Source organism: Chiloscyllium punctatum, chromosome 3 (assembly GCF_047496795.1).
Source record: "Chiloscyllium punctatum isolate Juve2018m chromosome 3, sChiPun1.3, whole genome shotgun sequence".
In the NCBI taxonomy this organism is placed as follows: Eukaryota; Metazoa; Chordata; class Chondrichthyes; order Orectolobiformes; family Hemiscylliidae; genus Chiloscyllium; species Chiloscyllium punctatum.
Window position 1 is genome coordinate 106,360,334 of NC_092741.1, and position 19,156 is coordinate 106,379,489.

At 41.1% G+C, this 19,156-nt stretch overlaps 1 protein-coding gene across 6 annotated transcripts in view; it reads right to left on the reverse strand.

Annotated features, from left to right (window-relative positions):
- Positions 1 to 19,156, reverse strand: part of fam135a (family with sequence similarity 135 member A) — a 306,374-nt gene that overhangs the window by 136,895 nt on the left and 150,323 nt on the right. For all 6 annotated transcript variants that reach the window (XM_072557991.1, XM_072557972.1, XM_072557981.1 and 3 more), the window contains one exon: positions 7,410 to 7,536. In XM_072557991.1, the coding sequence (XP_072414092.1) occupies positions 7,410 to 7,536 (127 nt within the window). The remainder of the gene's footprint in view (positions 1 to 7,409; positions 7,537 to 19,156) is intronic.

The window sequence follows — 19,156 nt, forward strand, 5'->3', positions numbered from 1 at the left end:
AACATTAGCATAAGTGCTCAAAGTTAGGACATGCACGCGTGTTTGAGAGATGGACTCAGGTCTGCCAACTCCCAGAAGAAATTAGGCAGGATCAGGGACTCTCCCACACTCCCACCCACCTACTCGCTATACCTCTTCCAAATTAAAGAAGACATGAGACGGCAATTTTTTTTTACATAGAGGGTGCTTCGCACGTGGAACGAATTTCCTGAGGTGGTGGTGGATGCGAGTACAATTACACTGTTGAAAAGACATTTGGATGGATACATGAATAGAAAAGGTTTGGAGAGATATGGGTCACAAACAGGCAGGTGGGACCAGTTTAGTTTGGGATAATGTTTGATGTGGACTGGTTGGACGAAAGGGTCTGTTTCATGACTCTATATGTACAAGATGTCAGTATTTGAGGAATTCGACAGCAGGCTGCCACAGTGATTAGCACCGCTACCTTTCAGCACCAGGGACCTGGGCTTGATTCCAGCCTTGGGTGACTGTCTGTGTGGAGCTTTCACATTCTCTCCGTGACTGCATGGGTTTCATCCAGGTGCTTCGGTTTCCTGCCATAATCCAGAGATGTGCAGGTTAAGTGGATTAGCCACGGTAAATGCAGGGTTATGGGAATAAGGTGTGGTAGTGTATGTCTGGATGGGATGCTGTTCAGAGGGTCAGTGAAGACTCGTTGGGCCAAATGGAATCGTTCTGCAGTGCAGGGATTCTATGACCATCTGACTGCAATTGTGAATAAGAATGCACGAGTGTTGGGTTCAGAGCACAAAAGCAAAAAGGTAGGTTGGGCCAAAGACTGATTTTGTGCTGCAGATTCTATGTAAATAAAAGAAACCAACTAACTTGGGAACAAAACAGGAATAAAAGAAACTGGAATCTTTTAGTTTTAAAAAGGGATGTGTATTCTACTATGCAATTCAATATGTGCAGACAAGTTCTGTCTTATTGACTCAAAACTAAATCTTCACTTCTAACTTCAGTACACATGCTGCTTGGGACGATGCGAAGACAGAAGATTATAAAATACCTCATTTGTTTTGTTCACATGTAGAACATCAGCATTGCAGCTGGCCACCATTTATTGGCCAACCCTAGTTGCCACTGAAAAAGTGGTAGGGAGTTGCCTTCTTGAACCAGTGCAGTCCATGTGCTATAGGTTCATGCACAATGTGCTTAGCAAGGTAATTCCAGGATTCTGATCCAGTGACAGTGAAAGTCAAGGTGGTGAGTGGCTTGGAGGGGAATTTGCAGGTGGTGGTGTTCTCATGTATCTTTTGCCCTTGTCCTTTTTGAGAGAAGTGGTTATGAGTTTGGAAGATCCAAGAATCTTTGGTTAATCTCTGCAGTGCATCTTGCAGATAGTACACAGTGCTGCTGCTGAGTGGAGGAGGTGGTGTAATGGTTGAGGGTGTGATATCATTCACGTGGGCTTTGTCCTGGATGGACTCAAGCTTCCTGAATGTTGTTGGAGTTACACCCATCCAGATAAGTGGGGAGTATTCCATCACACTCAAGACTATTAGGCAAGGTCCATGACTCCCATGTGGAAACTGCAGGGGATGGGCACAATTGAAATGTGGAGCTTATTCAAGGAACAGCTACTGTGTCTCCTGGATAAGTATGTACCTGTCAGGCAGGGAGGAAGTGGTCGTGTGAGGGAGCCATGGTTTACTAAGGATGTTGAATCTCTTGTCAAGAGGAAGGCGGCTTATATTAGGATTAGATGTGAGGGCTCAGTTAGGGCACTTGAGAGTTACAAGCTAGCCAGGAAAGACCTAAAGAGAGAGGTAAGAAGCATGAGGAGAGGATGTCACAAGTCGTTGGCAGATAGGATCAAGGAAAACCAGAGAGCTTTCTATAGCTATATCAGGAATAAAAGAATGGCTAGATGAAGATTAGGGCCAATCAAGGATAGTAGTGGGAAGTTGTGCGTGGAGTCAGAGGAGATAGGAGAAGTGCTAAATGAATATGTTTCATCAGTATTCACACTGGCAAAAGACAATGTTGTTAAGGAAAACACTGAGATACAGGCTACTTAACTCGACAGGATTTAGGTTCACAAAGAGATGGGATTAGCAATTCTGGAAAGTGTGAAAATAGATAAGTCCCCTGAGCCGGATGGGATTTATCTTAAGATTCTCTGGGAAGCCAGGGAAGAATTTGCAGAGCCTTTGGTTTTGATCTTTATGTCATCATGGTCTACAGTAATAGTGCCAGAACAATGGAGGATACCAAATGTCGTCCCCTGTTCAAGAAGGGGAGTAGAGACAACCTGGTAATTATAGAGCAGACAGCCTTACTTCAGTTGTGGGTGAAGTGTTGGAAAAGGTTATAAGAGATAGGATCTATAAGCATCTAGAGAGGAATAAGTTAATTAGGGATAGTTAACATTGTCTTGTTAAGGGTAGGTTGTGACTCTCAACCTTTATTGAGTTCTTAGAGATGGTGACCAAATAGGTGGATGAGGGTAAAGTGGTTGATGTGGTGTATATGGATTTCAGTAAGGAGTTTGATAATGTTTCCCACAGTAGGCTATTGCGCAAAATACAGAGGCATGGGATTCAGGGTGATTTCGCAGTTTGGATCAGAAATTGGCTATCTGAAAGAAGACAGAGGGTGATGGTTGATGGGAAATGTTCATCCTGGAGTTCAGTTACTAGCAGTGTACTGCAAGCATCTGTTTTGGGTCCACTGCTGTTTGTCATTTTCATAAATGACCTGGATGAGGGCATTGAAGGATGGGATAGTAAATTTGCAGATGATACTAAGTTCAGTGGAATTATGGACAGTGCTGAAGGATCTTGCAGGTTACAGAGAGACAGATAAGCTGCAGAACTGGGCTGAGAGGTGGCAAATGGAGTTTAATGTGGAAAAGTGTGAGGTGATTCACTTCAATTTACTTAGTTGAGACATATAAGATAATCAGAGGGTTAGATAGGGTGGACAGTAACAGCCTTTTTCCTCAGATGGTGATGGCTAGCACGAGGGGACATAGCTTTAAATTGAGGAGTGATAGATATCGGACAGATGTCGAAGGTACTCTTTACTCAGAGTAGTAAGGGTGTTGAATGCGCTCCCTGCAACAGTAGTAGACTTGCCAACTTTAAGGGCATTTAAATGGTCATTGGACAGACATATGGATGAAAATGGACTAATGTAGGATAGATAGGCTTCAGTTTGGTTCCACAGGTCAGCGCAACATTGAGGGCCTGTGCTGTAATGTTCTATGTTCAAACCTTTACTATTCATGTACTTATTCAATTGTCTTTTAAACATTGCAATTGTACCCATATCCACCACTACCTCAGGAAGTTCATTCCACTAGAATGAACTGTCAGAGGAACTGGTGGAGGTTGGTACAATTGCAACATTTAAAAGACATCTGGATAGGTATGTGAACAGGAAGGATTTGGAGGGATATGGGCCAAATGCTGGCAAATAGAACTAGATTAGATTACATATCTGGTTGGCATGGATGAGTTGGACTGAAGGGTCTGTTTCCCTGTTGTACAACTCTATGACACATGCGAACCACCCTTTATGCCTTTTTTAAAAATCTCTCTCCTCACATTTTAAAAATATGCCTAAGTATTGAAATCCCTGAACTTAGGGAAAAGACAACTACCATTACCTCTACCTAAAACTCTCATTACTTTTAAAAATTCTATAAGGTTCCTCTCAACCTCCTACATTTCCTTGCAGTCACTGTATTTATCTGGTGTGTCGGCTTGAGTTTCTAGTCAATAGTAGTGCTGAGTGTGTTGATAGCAGGGTGTGTGTGCGCACGAGAGCATGGAATTGAGAGAGCGGGTGTGTCGGGGAAGGGATGCTTGGATACATTGTCTCCAGTTGGAGATGGTCATTGCCTGGATGTGGAGCCAATGTTATTTGCCACCTGTCAGCCCAAGCCTGGATACTGTCCAGATCTTGTTGCATATGACCATGGACTGCTTCAATATCTGAGGAGTTTCAAATGGTCTTGAACATTGTGCAATTATCAGTGAACATCCCCACTCTGTCTTTATGACAGAGAGAAGGTCATTGATGAAACAGCTAAGACAGCTGGGCCTTGGACACAATGATGAGGTACTCCAGCAAAGATATTCTAGCGTGAGATGACTGCCCACCAACAACCACAACTATTGTTCTATGTTCCAGAAATGACACCAGCCAGCCATCAGTTTGCCCCAATTCCCATTAATTCCAGAATTGCTTAGGTTCCTCGTTGCCATACTTTCAAATGCAGCCTTGGTGTCAAAGGCTGTCACTCACCTCACCTCTGGAACTTAGCTCTTTTGTCATTTTGAACCACGGCTGTAATGAGGTCAGGAGCTGAGTGACACTGGTGGAACCTAAGTTGGGCATCAGTGATCAGACTTTTGCTGAGAAGTGACCACTTGACAGCGCTTTTGATGACACTGTCCATCAATTTACCGATGATTGAGTGTAGACTGATGAGGTGTTAATTGGTCAGTTTGGATTTGTCCTATTTTGTGTGTACAGGACATATCTGGGCAATCTTCCACATTATTGGGTAAATGCCAGCACACTGTAACTGCACTGGAGTAGTTTGGCTAGGGGAGCAGCAAGTTCAGGAGTCTTCAGTACTATGTATGGAATGTTGTCAGGGACATAGACTTTGCAGCATCTAGTGCCTCCAAACATTCCTTGTATCATGCTGAGTGAATCAAATTGGCTGAAGTCTGGGGATCACTGCAGGAGACGACGAAGATGGATCATCCACTTGGCATTTCTGGCTGAAGATTGCTGCGTATGCTTCAGCCTTATCATTTGCTGACACTCTCGGCTCTTCCATCATTGAGGAGCTTTGCTCATTATAATCACTTAATATATGCTTATTATTATTATTGAAGTCTGTGAGCAAACCATCAACTTCAAAAACACTGAAGTCTTCAGTATAGGCCTGTCAAAAACTGGTCTTTTGGGGCTGCTCATTTATAATTGTTTTAAGTTATTGCTTTCTCTCAATCTGTTTCTTTTGATCATCTTGCTTTGTTTCTATTAACATACAAGCTAACTCAGATTCAAATTTAAAAATTCGATTTCAATTATAATTGTTCTGTTGTCTCGTATGATGAAAACCAGTGAAAGTCATGGTGACATCACATCCTCTTCCCATGACACCTTTCTCGACCAACACAGGAGAAGTAATACCGATATTTTTGCCTCCTCTCTCTTCACTCTCCAAGATGCTAAACAGTCCCTCACAGCGGAGTAATAACTTATGCATATTTCTTTCAATCTAGTCTACCACAATGGCTGCTCACAATTTTGTCATCTCTACACTAGGGAGACCAAACACAGAGTATATGACCACTTTGAACTATATCTCTGATCAGTCTGTAAATATGATGAAATGGAGATCGATACCACTCTGATAACTAAAACCGAAACACTCAGGCTCGTCTCGCCGTCTGTTTAAAAAGAATGTGAAAAATGGTCTCACCTACCTCTCACCTCCCCCCCCCGATCTGTTATAAAGCAGTGGTTAAATGAAATGAAATCCTTAATTATGACAGTGAACAAATTAATAGTACTACTAATAAAACCAAACAATTCCCCTTTTACTACTAATTATTCCCCAATAAAACAAAATCATAATGGCATGCTATTTCAATAAATATAAGTCCCACTTATATAACAAAATAATAGAATTTAGACTCTCGAAATTACAACTAGTATTCGTCTTTAGGAATGACGATTGATCTTCTTTCAGGAAAGCATTCCTCCTTAAAATTCTTGTGTCAGTTCTTCTGTCAGGAATGCTCTCTGTAAATTCTGCTGTCTGGAATATTAGAGGTACTGCAGTAGTTTTAGCTATTAATGTGATGGTCCTTTTTCTGAGAGCTAAAAGTTGTTCTCTCTTCTGATGCCAGTTGGCGCTCATCAATTATCCAAATGACTACCTCTTTTATACCCTTGATGACCTATTAATTTCTTACAGATAGGTTGTCAAAACCATCAGATTTAAAATTAATTAGTTTTTAGATTAGATTAGATTAGATTAGATTCCCTTCAGTGTGGAAACAGGCCCTTCAGCCCAACAAGTCCACACCGGCCTCCGAAGAGTAAACCACCCAGATGACTAATGCACCTAACACAACGGACAATTTAGCATGGCCAATTCACCTGACCTGCACATATTTGGACTGTGGGAGGAAACCAGAGCACCCGGAGGAAACACACGCAGACACGGGGAGAATGTGTAAACTCCACACAGACAGTCATCCGAGGCTGGAATTGAACCTGGGACCCTGGTACTGTGAGGCAGCAGAGCTAACCACTGAGCCCAATACCTAAGGGCTTGATTTAAATTGATGGGCTAAATTTAAAAAGACTTATCTTGTAAAATTGCTGTTGTTCAGACAGCCATTTTAACTCTAAGCACCAAACAAAACACCATCTTTTAACGAGATCATGCAATGTTTTCTCCTAATTTACAATTTTATATGCACCAATTCGCAACAATAAGCAAGTTTCCAACTTGTCATTTGATTTTCCACCTTGCTCTCACTCTCAACATTTCTGTCCTCAGACTACTGTACTGTTCCAGTGAAACTCAATGCAAGTTTGAATTAAGTACTCTACAGCCTTCTGGACTCAATACTGAGTTCAAACAGGAAATTCTGTTCTCCCATTTTAGTTTGTTTCTTTGTACTTCTTTCCCCTCTAATCTTGCTTTCAGTCATAGGCACATCTTGTTTCCCCTTTTCTTTCCCCATCCTTTGGGACTTGGAAAATTAACTCTTTTGTCTTTTGATCTCTCCTGTATTCTATCCTATCAAAAACCCTCCTTTTATTATTGTCCCACTCCCTTTCCAAGTTCTGATCTAAGATCACAGACTTGAAAGATTAAATCTATTTTTTTTCAGCAGAGACCACCAAACAGTTAGAATTCTGATTTCAGGTTTCTAGTATCCACAGTATTCTGATCTTAGAAATATAATTAATTAATGATGAAATAGTAGGAGAAAGTGAGGACTGCAGATGCTGGAGATCAGAGCTTAAAAATGTGATGCTGGAAAAGCGCAGCATCAAAGGAACAGGAGAATCGACGTTTCGGGCATAAGCCCTTCTTCAGGAATGAGGAGGGTGTGCCAAGCAGGCTAAGATAAAAGGTAGGGAGGAGGGACTTGGGGGAGGGGCATTGGGAATACGATAGGTGGAAGGAGGTTAAGGTGAGGGTGATAGGCCGGAGAGGGGGTGGGGGCGGAGAGGTCGGGAAGAAGATTGCAGGTCAAGAAGGCGGTGCTGAGTCTGAGGGTTGGGACTGAGAAAAGGTGGGCCAAAATTTGAATGTTAGAAGCACTTTTCTAAAGCACAGTTACAAAATAATTCTGTTCAACCCTTATGTGAGCACAAATTGGATTATGTTATCTTACATCAGGCGACAGCTGTTTTGTATAGTTACTGCCAAAAACCACACTCTCGAGGGAAGGAATGCTATAATCCTTGCTTTGGACTGGGGAATTCCTGTTTAACCAAGTGTTCTTCACAGGACGAGGAAAGCTAAATAGGAAACAAAATAAAATAAAATATCAACACAAGGTCCAACTGACAATCACCAAATTATCAATATGGGAAACAGACTTTGTTTCTTGGAACTTTTCTATAATAGCCTTAATACAATTTGGGTCCTTTGCAAACTTACTCTACAGTAGTACAATACATTTTGACAGTAAAAAATAAATTTTCGTTTTCATTCATTCATGGGATGTGGGTGTCACTGTTTAAGGGTCTACTACACTGCTGTGCATGTGAAGTCACACACAGGTCAGATCAGGTAGGGATGGAAGATTTCATTCATAAAGCAATATTAGCGAACCAGCTGAACAAAGAAAATTACAGCACTGAAACACACCCTTTGGCCCTCCAAGCCTGCGCTGATCCAGATCCTCTATCTAGACCTGTTCCCTATTTTCTAAGGATCTGTATCCCTCTGCTCTCTGCCCATTCATGTATCTGTCTAGATACATCTTAAATGATGCTATTGTGCCTGCTTCTACCACCTCTGCTGGCAACGCATTCCAGACACCCACCACCCTCTGCGTAAAGATTTTCCACCCATATCTCCCTTCAACTTTTCCACTCTTACCTTGAACTCGTGATCCCTAGTAATTGAGGCCCCCAGTCTGGGAAAAATCTCCTTGCTACCCACCCTGTCTATACCTCTCATGATTTTGTAGACCTCAATCATGCACCTCCCCCCAACCTCTGTCTTTCAAATGAAAATAATCCTAATCTACTCAACCTCTCTTCATAGCTAGCATCCTCCATACCAGGCAACATCCTCGTGAACCTCCTCTGCACCCTCTCCAAAGATGGGTTTTGAAGACAATCATCTGTGGTTACATGGTTACCATTACGCTAGCTTTTTATTTCCTTCAAGAATTCAAATTGCATCCATCTATCATGGGTTGGATCTGAATTCATACCCTTAGCCTGTATTTCTGGATTACTGGTCCAGTGACAATACCACACCACCACCACCTTAATACTTGTTAACATTTTAATTTCTCCCAACAGATATTCTGCAGGTTTCTCATTCAGAATGTATACCCAGTTTTATGCTGCTAAAGAAATCTGTATAAGTTCATTTTATCAGTTACCCTTAGAACCAAGATGGAGGACGCATAAACTGTAAGAGTGTAGAGCAGATACTCAATTCAAACTACAGATTAAACGAGAGATTGAACTCTTTAGGTGTATACGCTCTAGAATTTAGAAGCATGAGGGGAGATCAAATTGAGGTATTCATGATGATAAAAGGTATGGATAAAATAGACATGGAGCAGATACTTTTTAGGACGGGAAGTCATTGCCTTCAGATAAAGGGTAGCAAATTTAAAAGAGAGTGGAGGAAAAACTACTTCACCCAAGGGTTGTGAATCTGTGGAATTCGCTACCCCAAAACCCAGTGGATGCTGGGACAGTGGTAAATTTAAGCAGGAGTTAGACAGATTTTTAATTGGTAATGGGTTAAAAGAATATGGAGAGAAGGTAGAGAAACATCAGGGTGAGGAGCACATCAGCCATGATCGAATGGCAGCGCTGAATGGCCTAATTCTGCTCCTATATCTTATTAAAAAGCCTTTGCTTCAAATGAATTGTCACTGTGGAATAAGTGATGGTGAGGAAAAGCCATAAAATACAGGTGAAGCAGTTGTGAAAAAAGGCCACTATAAAATAGGGAAAAAACTGAAAAAACTATTTTTAATTATTTTAAATAGGAAAAGCTATATCAGAGGATTTGAAAAACCACAATGAATTTTTTTTATAACTTAAGTTTAAATATATAATTTATTATAAAGGTCAGTGTTTAATTAATCACGGAGGTGATAAAATTGAAACTGACAAGAAGATTTTGATACAAATGATGGAAAAACAAATGGCCTACCCTGTACCCTGAGACTGTGACCCCTGGTTTATCACTGAACTGATATTCTGGCATACATAAGTAATAGGAGAAAGTGAGGACTGCAGATGCTGGAGACCAGAGTTGAAAAATGTGCTGCTGGAAAAACACAACAGGCCAGGCAGCATGCAAGGAGCAGAAGAATCGACATTTTGGGCATAAGCCCTTCTTCAGGAATGAGGGCTTATGCCTGAAACGTCGATTCTCCTGCTCCTCGGATGCTGCCTGGCCTGCTGTGTTTTTCCAACACCACATTTTTCATACATAAGTAATAGTTAAGTAAATGAAATAAAGGAATAATAAGCAAAAGCAAGGAACAGCATAAAGACCATGAATCTGTGCAGTTTAAAAAAGGTGCTCCCATTTTAAAAAAATTTTATTCGTTTGATTAAAATGAAGTCAGAAAGGAATGGAGGACAGCAAAAGATTGTCTCCAGTATAGAATGAGATAAAAAGTTGAGGAGAGCACTGTGATTGCAATCCAGGGGTACTTCAGTTCAAGTTGTTAAGCTGGATTCTTTGAAGCACAGGCATTGCAGAATATCAGAGGTCATTTATCCACACAGGAGTCAGTCACATCTCTCTGGCTAGGAAAGGAGGGTGTGATTGTAAGTCAGACAGACAAAGAAAAACTATTTCTATTAGTAACGCAGATTTTTGATTTTTGGTTTTTGATTAAGTCCCACACAGACTGTTATCTATGGTGAAAACCCAGGGAATTGAGGGCAAATTATGGACATGGATAGGAAATTAGTTGAGTGGCAGGAAACAGAGTTGGAACAATGTACAAGTGCTCTAATTGGCAGGATGTGATTAATAGTGTACCGCAGGAATCTGAATTGATCTCAGTTATTCACAATATTCATTAATGACTTGAAAAAACATTATTTCCAAATTGTCCGATGACACAAAATCATCTGTAGATAATTACAAAGGGATATTGATAGATTAGGCAAAATTACAGACAATATTAGGTGAATGGGCAAAGCTGTGGCCGATGGATTTTAATATAAGCAAATGTGAGGTTCTCCACTTTGGACCAAGAAAGGATAGTTCAGGTTTTTTTTAAAGGCACAAAGTTTAATACAGTGATGTCCAATGACACTTTGGGGTTCAGGTGCAAAAAATAGTCAAGGCAGATAATGAAATGCTGGCATTCACATCTAAAGGGCTGGAGAATAAAGATGAAGACGTAATGCTGCAGTTATACAAAACCCTAGCTAGATCCCAATTAGAGTACTGTGAACTGATCTTAGGAAGGTCCTGGAGAGAATTCGACACAGGTTTAGAAGGTTGATACCTGAACTTCAGGAGTTAAGTTATGAGAAGAGATTAGATAAATTGGGCCTTTATTCACTAGAATTTAGAAGGTTAACGAGTGATCTAGTTGAGGTTTTCTGGATATTAACCACAGACAAACAGGTTATGTAAAGATTTTCATTGGTTGAAAATTCTAGCAGTGGGGGCAAAGTCTCAGAATTAGGACCAGACCATTCAGGAGATGTTAGAAAGCACTTGTATACAGAAAGAGCTGTGCGGATTTGGAACTCTCTCTTCCTCAAAAGGCAGTTGATGCTAATTCAATTGTTAAATCTGAAATAGAAAATTATTTTATGAAACAAAGGTATCAAGGGATATGGGCCCAAGGCAGGAATATGGAGTTAGGCCACAGATCAGCAATTATCTTATTGAATGACAGAGCAAACTCAAGGGGCTAAATGGTCTGCTCCTGTTTCTATACTCCTATGAATACAGGTTAGCAAGAAACATTATTAAAATGGACAGCTACTACAGGTACATAACAAATAGCTAAAGTCCCTATCCAACATGGAACCAAAGGTTAACATTTTTACAGTCACATCAGATTCAGAGACAAGCTTTTGCTGAAAGTGAAACATTGTCCCTATCACCTGCTGAACTGCAGGTTCTTAAAACATTCTGCTTCTCGCTCTACAGATGTTGATGGAATACTGAGTTTCCCAAATCTTGTGTTGTTATTGTATCTCATACTTCCAGGATTTGCACAATTTTACTTTAATTTATTACAATTTGTGCCCTCATTCAAGTCACCGATATAGACCATAAATAGCTAGTCTTCCCATTAGTTATAGCCTGCCAATTCAAAAATTATGCATTTATCTCTATTCTGTTTTCAGTTCATTAACCAATTCATCCAAAAAAGTGCTATTACTCCCAATACCATAATTATTAATTTTAAGAGATCCTTGGGACACCTTATTGGATATTTTTGAAAACCCTACATCTAGTGGTTTTTCTTATCTACTCTTATCTGGATTGCTCTGCAAATGAACTTGTGTTAACATACACACAAGCAAGCATTTACGAAAGCAAAATGTGCATTATGCTTTATTATAAAAACATTAGAGCTTTAAAAGGTATAGTAGTCCCACATTCGCTGCTCACAATGTGGTTTCTTCCAATTGGGGAAACGAAGTGTAGACTAGGTGACCACTTTCCAGAACACTTATGCTCTACCTGAAAAAGTTATCCTGAGCTTCCAGTTGCCTGCAACTTCAACACGCCACCCTATTACCTGGTCATTATCGGTGTCTCATGCTTGCTGCAATACTCCATCAAAGCTCAGTATAAGCTGGAAGAACACCTAATTTTCCACTTGGTGCCTTCAGAACTCAATATCAAGTTCAATAACTTTAGGGTTTGAACTCTCCTATGTCCCAGCTCCCACCCCTGTACACCAGGCCTTGGGATCACATAGCACACACAAGCCATTGTCAGCCACGAACAGTCTCGATCAACAGCTATTTATCCTCCTAGCCAGATGGTTATCCACTCCTTTGACTGTCCAACTGTTTTTCTCTCTCGTTGGGCTCTATCCCCACCTATCATTTACTCCTTACTCCCTACCCCCCCACCCCATCTTCTGCATAAAAAAACCCAATATTTTCCTAGCTACCTTCAGTTCTAAGGAAGGTTCACTGGAGCCGAATCGTTAATTCTGATTTCTCTGCACAGTTGCTACTAGACCTGCTGAGCTTTTCCAGCAAATTCTGTTTTTGTTAAGTCCTACTACATTTAGGTGCAGGATCTTGATGAGATCACATCTGAGCTTTTACTTGTACATAAGATGTAGACATTGCTGGCTAGGTCACCATTTATTGCCATTCACGAATTACCCTGGAGGAGCAGCTGTGCAATGTTACAGACTTCAGAACTTTAATAGTTGTTCATGGACTGAATGAATCAACAAAAGATAGTGTTACACATACAAAAAAGCGGCATGTCTGGAATAAATTATTAAAGACAAGGACTAACTTGTGGCGGAACTGAAAGCAATTAGCAAAAGGAGTCGTCAAGGATGCATGAACAAAACTGCTTTGACACCTGCTTGATAACTGGACACTTTATTGCCACAAAGGACAAAGATTGCCCTGTTGAAGAATTTATGGAGATAATTATAGGAAAGCTGTGTCTTCGAACAGACAGTTAAGGTCAAATATAAAAGGAACAAAGAAGCTACTTCTGTTCAGAAGGCAAGCTGCAAACATGCAGTAATTTGGATGGAAGAACTTATAAGAATTCAACAATAACCTGAAGGACAAAATCCGTATAAGAATTGAACACAAACTCCACCTTTAATAGAACTCTGGAGAACAACACTGCATAAGGATTGATCCCTGGACACTTTTAGAGACAGACCGTTGGTGGTGGAATCTGGCCAAGTTCCACCATTAATTGGGTAATAGCCAAGTTGGCTGTCAGGCTAAACTTGATTAGTTGATGGGTCTTATTTGAGTTGCTACCTGTCATAAAGTTTAAATCATTGTTTCAATACATGATTGTGTGTGAGATTTAGATTGGATTAGACTTGATTAGATTCCCTACAGTGTGGAAACAGGCCCTTCAGCCAACACGTCTACACAGATCTCCAAAGAGTAACCCACCCAGACCCATTCCCCAACCCTACATTTACCCCTGACCAATGCACCTAACACTATGGGCAAGTTAGTATGGCCAATTCACCTGATCTGCATATCTTTGGATTGTGGGAGGAAACCGGAGCATCCGGAGGAAACCCACACAGACACAGGGAGAATGTGCAAACTCCACACAGTCACCCGAGGTGGGAATCAAACCCGGATCCTTGGTGCTATGAGGCAGCAGTGCTAACCACTGAGATATCATGCTGAATTAAAGGTAGCCTGTGGTGATTACAGTTGCCTTCTTAATCGCTGAACTCCTTGGGATATGAGTATATCATCAATGGTGTTAGGAAGTGAATTTCATGATTTTGACCTAGTCAGAATGAAAGAATGGAGATATAGTTCCAAGAGAGGATGGTAGGTGACTTGGAGGCAAACTTGCAGGCAGTGGTTTCCATGTGTCTGCTGACCTTGTCATTCTATGTTGTAAAAGTCATAGATTGGAAGGCACTTCAAAGGAACCTAGCTGCATAAACACTAAGAAATAAGCTAAGGAATAAAAATACAGTTCTATTGTTCAGTGTAGTTTTATCAACCAGTGGAAAGGATGCAGAGGAACAAATCCACAGGGAATTTACACAGAAATGCCAATACCATACAGTAGTTAAAACGGGGGATTTCAATTACCCAGAAATAGAGTATGATAAACGTAGTGTAAAAGGCAGCAAGACAAGTGTGCGTAGATTGTGTTCAGGAGAGTTTCCGACAGCACAGTGTGTGCAATCCAACAAGGAAGGATGCACTGTTGGATTTGATCCTTGGAAATGAGGGTCAAGTAGATTAAGCGTCAGTGGGGAAACATTTTAAGAAAGCCATCAAGGTTCAGGACGGTGGTGGAGAATGATAATCCACAGAAATTGGATTATCTGTGGAGAGATAATGTTAATGGGGCAAAAACAGAGCTGGGCAGGATTGACTGGATTAACATTAGCAAAAGATTGAAGGATAAACAGTAACTGAACAACTGTCAAAGAACAGACGATTCATGTATAGCCAAAATATATTCTCTAAAATGGGAAAGGTAGGAGAAATTAAGTCAAAGTCCCTTGGATGACAAAGGAGGTAGAAATTAACATTAGAAAGAAATAGCATGTTTATGACAAGTGTAAGGTAGAACATAATAATTGAGAAACAGGAGGAATATTGAAAATTCAGCGGAGAGGTGAAAAAGCAATAAGAAACACAAAGAGGAATTATGAGAAGAGACCAGCAGCTAACATAAAGGGGATCCCAAAGTCTTCTATAGCCACACAAACAGAAAAACAGTGGTTAAGAGGAGTAGGGCTGATTAGAAATTAAAAAGCAGGATTTACACATGGAGGCAGGGTATAACAGAGGAACTAAATAATTATTTTGCAATTGTCTACAAAAGAAGTAGATACTGCCCGGGCCATGAGGAGGATGAGGATATTCCAGCACCAGAAGGGTTTAAAATTAATAAAAAAATAAGTCTTGGATCAACTGCTGGTACTTAAAGATGACAAAGTACTGGAGCCAAATGAGCTGCATCCAAGGATTTCAAACTGATGTGAGGGTAGAAATAGAGGGGGCCCTGGCCATAATCTTTCAGCGCCCCCTGGACTTGGGGGCTGTGCAGGTGGACTGGAGAATTGCCAACATTACAGCCTCATTCAAAGATGCTTGGAAGGATAATCCCAACAATTACAGACCAGTCATTTTAACTTGTGTGGTAGGGAAGCTTGTAGAAACAATTATTCAGAATTAGTAATCACATGGAAAAAGGTGGATTGATTAGGAAGATTCATTGATTCTAAAAGAAGAAATCATGTTTAACTGAATTGAGAGTTTTTTGAAGAGGTAATAAAAAGGCTCAATGAGGTCAACACTGTTTTTGAGTTATAAAGATGTACAGCATGGAAACAGACCCTTCGGTCCAACTGTCCATGCCGACCAGATATCACAACCCAATCTAGTCCCACCTGCCAGCACCCAGCCCATATCCCTCCAAACCCTTCCTATTCATATACCCATCCAAATGCCTCTCAAATGTTGCAATTGTACCAGCCTCCCACTTCCTCTGGCAGCTCATTCCATACACGTACCACCCCCTGCGTGAAAAAGTTGCCCCAGAGGTCTCTTTTATATCTTTCCCCTCTCACCCTAAACCTATGTCCTCTAGTTCTGGTCTCCTCAACCCCAGGGAAAAGACATTGCCTATTTACCCTATCCATGTCCCTCATAATTTTGTACACCTCTATAAGGTCACCCCTCAGCCTCCGATGCTCCAGGGAAAACAGCCTCAGCCTCTCCCTATACCTCAAATCCACCAACCCATGTAAATCTTTTCTGAACCCTTTCAAGTTTTACAACATCTTTCCGATAGGAAGGAGACCAGAATTGCATACAATATTCCAACAGTGGCCTAACCAATGTCCTGTACAGTTGCAACATGACCTCCCAACTCCTGTACTCAGTACTCTGACCAATAAAGTATACTAAACGCCTTTTTCACTATCCTATCTACCTGCGACTCCATTTTCAAGGAGCTATGAACCTGCACTCCAAGGTCTCATTGTTCAGCATCACTCCCTAGGACCTTAGCATTAAGTGTATAAGTCCTGCTAAGATTTGCTTTCCCAAAATGCAGCAAGTCGCATTTATCTGAATTAAACTCCATCTGCCACTTCTCTGCCCATTGGCCCATCTGGTCCAGATCTGTTGTAATCTGAGGTAACCCTCTTTGCTGTGCACTACATCTCCAATTTTGGTGTCATCTGAAAACTTATGAACTGCACCTCTCTCTAATGCTCGCATCCAAACCATTTATGTAAATGACAAAAAGTAGAGGGCCCAGCACCGATCCTTGTGGCACTCCACTGGTCACAGGCCTCCAGTCAGAAAAACAACCCTCCACCACCACCCTCTGTCTTCTACCTTTGAGCCAGTTCTGTATCCAAATGGCTAGTTCTGCCTATATTCCATGATATCTAACCTTGCTAATCAGTCCCCCATGGGGAACCTTGTCAAACGCCTTACTGAAGTCCATATAGATCACATCTACTGCTCTGTCCTCATCAATCCTCTTTGTTACTTCTTCAAAAAACTCAATCAAGTTTGTGAGACATGATTTCCCACGCACAAAGCCATGTTGACTCTCCCTAATCAGTCCTTGCCTTTCCAAATACATGTACATCCTGTCCCTCAGGATTCCCTCCAACAACTTGCCCACCACTGAGGTCAGGCTCACTGGTCTATTGTTCCCTGGCTTTTCCTTACCACCCTTCTTAAACAGTGGCACCACGTTTGCCAATCTCCATTCTTCCGGCACCTCACCTGTGACTATCAATGATACAAATATCTCAGCAAGAGGCCCAGCAATCACTTCTCTACCTTTGCACAGAGTTCTCGGGTACACCTGATCAGATCCTGGGGATTTATCCACTTTTACCCGTTTCAAGATATCTAGCACTTCCTCCTCTGTAATCTGGACATTTTGCAAGATGTCACCATCTATTTCCCTACAGTCTATATCTTCCATGTCCTTTTCCACAGTAAATACTGATGCAAAATATTCATTTAGTACCTCCCCCATTTTCTGTGGCTCCACACAAAGGCCGCCTTGCTGATCTTTGAGGGGCCCTATTCTCTCCCTAGTTACCATTTTGTCCTTAATGTATTTGTAAAAACCTTTGGATTCTCCTCAATTCTATTTGCCAAAGCTATCTTATGTCCCCTTTTTGCCCTCCTGATTTCCCTCTTAAATATACTCCTACTTCCTTTATAGTCTTCTAAGGATTCACTCAATCTATCCTGTCTATACCTGACACATGCTTCCTTCTTTTTCTTAACCAAACCCTCAATTTCTTTAGTTGTCCAGCAATCTCTATACCTATCAGCCTTTCCTTTTACCCTGACAGGAATATACTTTCTCTGGATTCTTGTTATCTCATTTCTGAAGGTCTCCCATTTTCCAGCCATCCCTTTACCTGCGAACATTTGTCTTCAATCAGCTTTCGAAAGTTCTTGCCTAATACCATCAAAATTGGCCTTTTTCCAATTTAGAACTTCAACTTTTAGATCTGGTCGATCCTTTTACTTCACGATTTTAAAATGAATAGAATTATGGTCACTGGTCCCAAAGTGCTCCCCCACTAACACCTCAGTCTCCTGCCCTGCCTTATTTCCCAATAGTAGGTCAAGTTTTGCACTTTCTCTAGTAGGTGCATCCACATACTGAATCGGAAAATTGTCTTGTACACACTTAACAAATTCCTCTCCATCTAAACCTTTAACACTATGGCAGTCCCAGTCTATGTTTGGAAAGTTAAAATCCTCTACCATAACTACCCGATTATTCTTACAGGTACCTGAGATCTCCTTACAAGTTTGTTTCTCAATTTCCCTCTGACTATTAGGGGGTCTATAATACAATCCCAATAAGGTTATCATCCCTTTCTTATTTCTCAGTTCCACCCAAATAACTTCCCTGGATGTATTTCTGGGAATATCCTCCCTCAGCACAGCTGTAATGCTATCCCTTATCAAAAATGCCACTCCCCCTCCTCTCTTGCCTCCCTTCCTATCCTTCCTGTATCATTTGTATCCTGGAACATTAAGCTGCCAGTCCTGCCCATCCCTGAGCCATGTTTCTATAATTGGTATGATATCCCAGTCCCATGTTCCTAACCATGCCCTGAGTTCATCTGCCTTCCCTGTTAGGCCCCTTGCATTGAAATAAATGCAGTTTAATTTATTTGTCCTACCTTGTCCCTGCCTGTTTGACTCATTTCTGTTCTCAACTGTACCAGTCTCAGATTGATCTCTTTCCTCAGATGAAGTCTACATGATTTTCCGGAGGGTATTCAATATTGTGCCACACAACAGACTTGAGGAAAGTTATAGATCATAGTATATTTTTGAAAAGTAGCAAATGGATACAAAAGATACTGGCTGAGTAATGGTCAACGGATATTTTTTGGGCTGGTGAAAAGGTGCATAATGGAGCTCCTGGGACTGGAATTAGGACAATTTCTTTTCCTGATCTATACTAATGATCTGGATCTTGGTGTGTGGATGACAATTTCAAAGTTTGACATGAAACTTGGGAGAATTGTAAATTGTGAGGAAGGTAAGGTGGAGCTCCAAAAGACAAGTGATGGAGTAGCAGTTGGGAGGCAGATAAGTTTCAATGCAGAGAAGTGTGAGGTGATGTACTTTGACAGGAAGAACACTGAAAGACAATATAAAATAAGGGGTACAATTCTCCTAGTTGGGAAGAAAGGTGAGAGGAGATTTGATAGAGGTTTTCTAAATCATGAGCGGGTTCGATGGAGTAGATAAGGAGAAGCTGTTTCTACTTGTAAAAGGAGAAAGAATGTAGGTGCACACATGTAAAGTGATATGCCAATGGAGCAAGTATGATGTGAGGAAAACCTTTTTCACACAGCGACTAGTTAGGGTCTGAAATGCACAGCTGGGAAAAGTGAGAGGCAGTTTCAGTTGAGACATTCAAGAGGGCATTGGATGATTATTTGGATAGAAACAATGTGCAGGAGATTGGCACTAGGTAATGAGACACGTTTGAAGAGCTTGTTCGTGCACGATGAGCCAAACAGCCTCCTTTGTATGCTGTAATAATTCTGAAATTTTGTGAACATCACAACCTAAAATCTAGCAGAAGGCCCCAAACTCAGCTGGTATTCTTGCAAAGGAGACAAGGGACAAGCAGGTTCTAAATTGCACATCTTTGGTTGTCAGAGGCAATTGCTCACATATACCAGCAGCTGCTTCC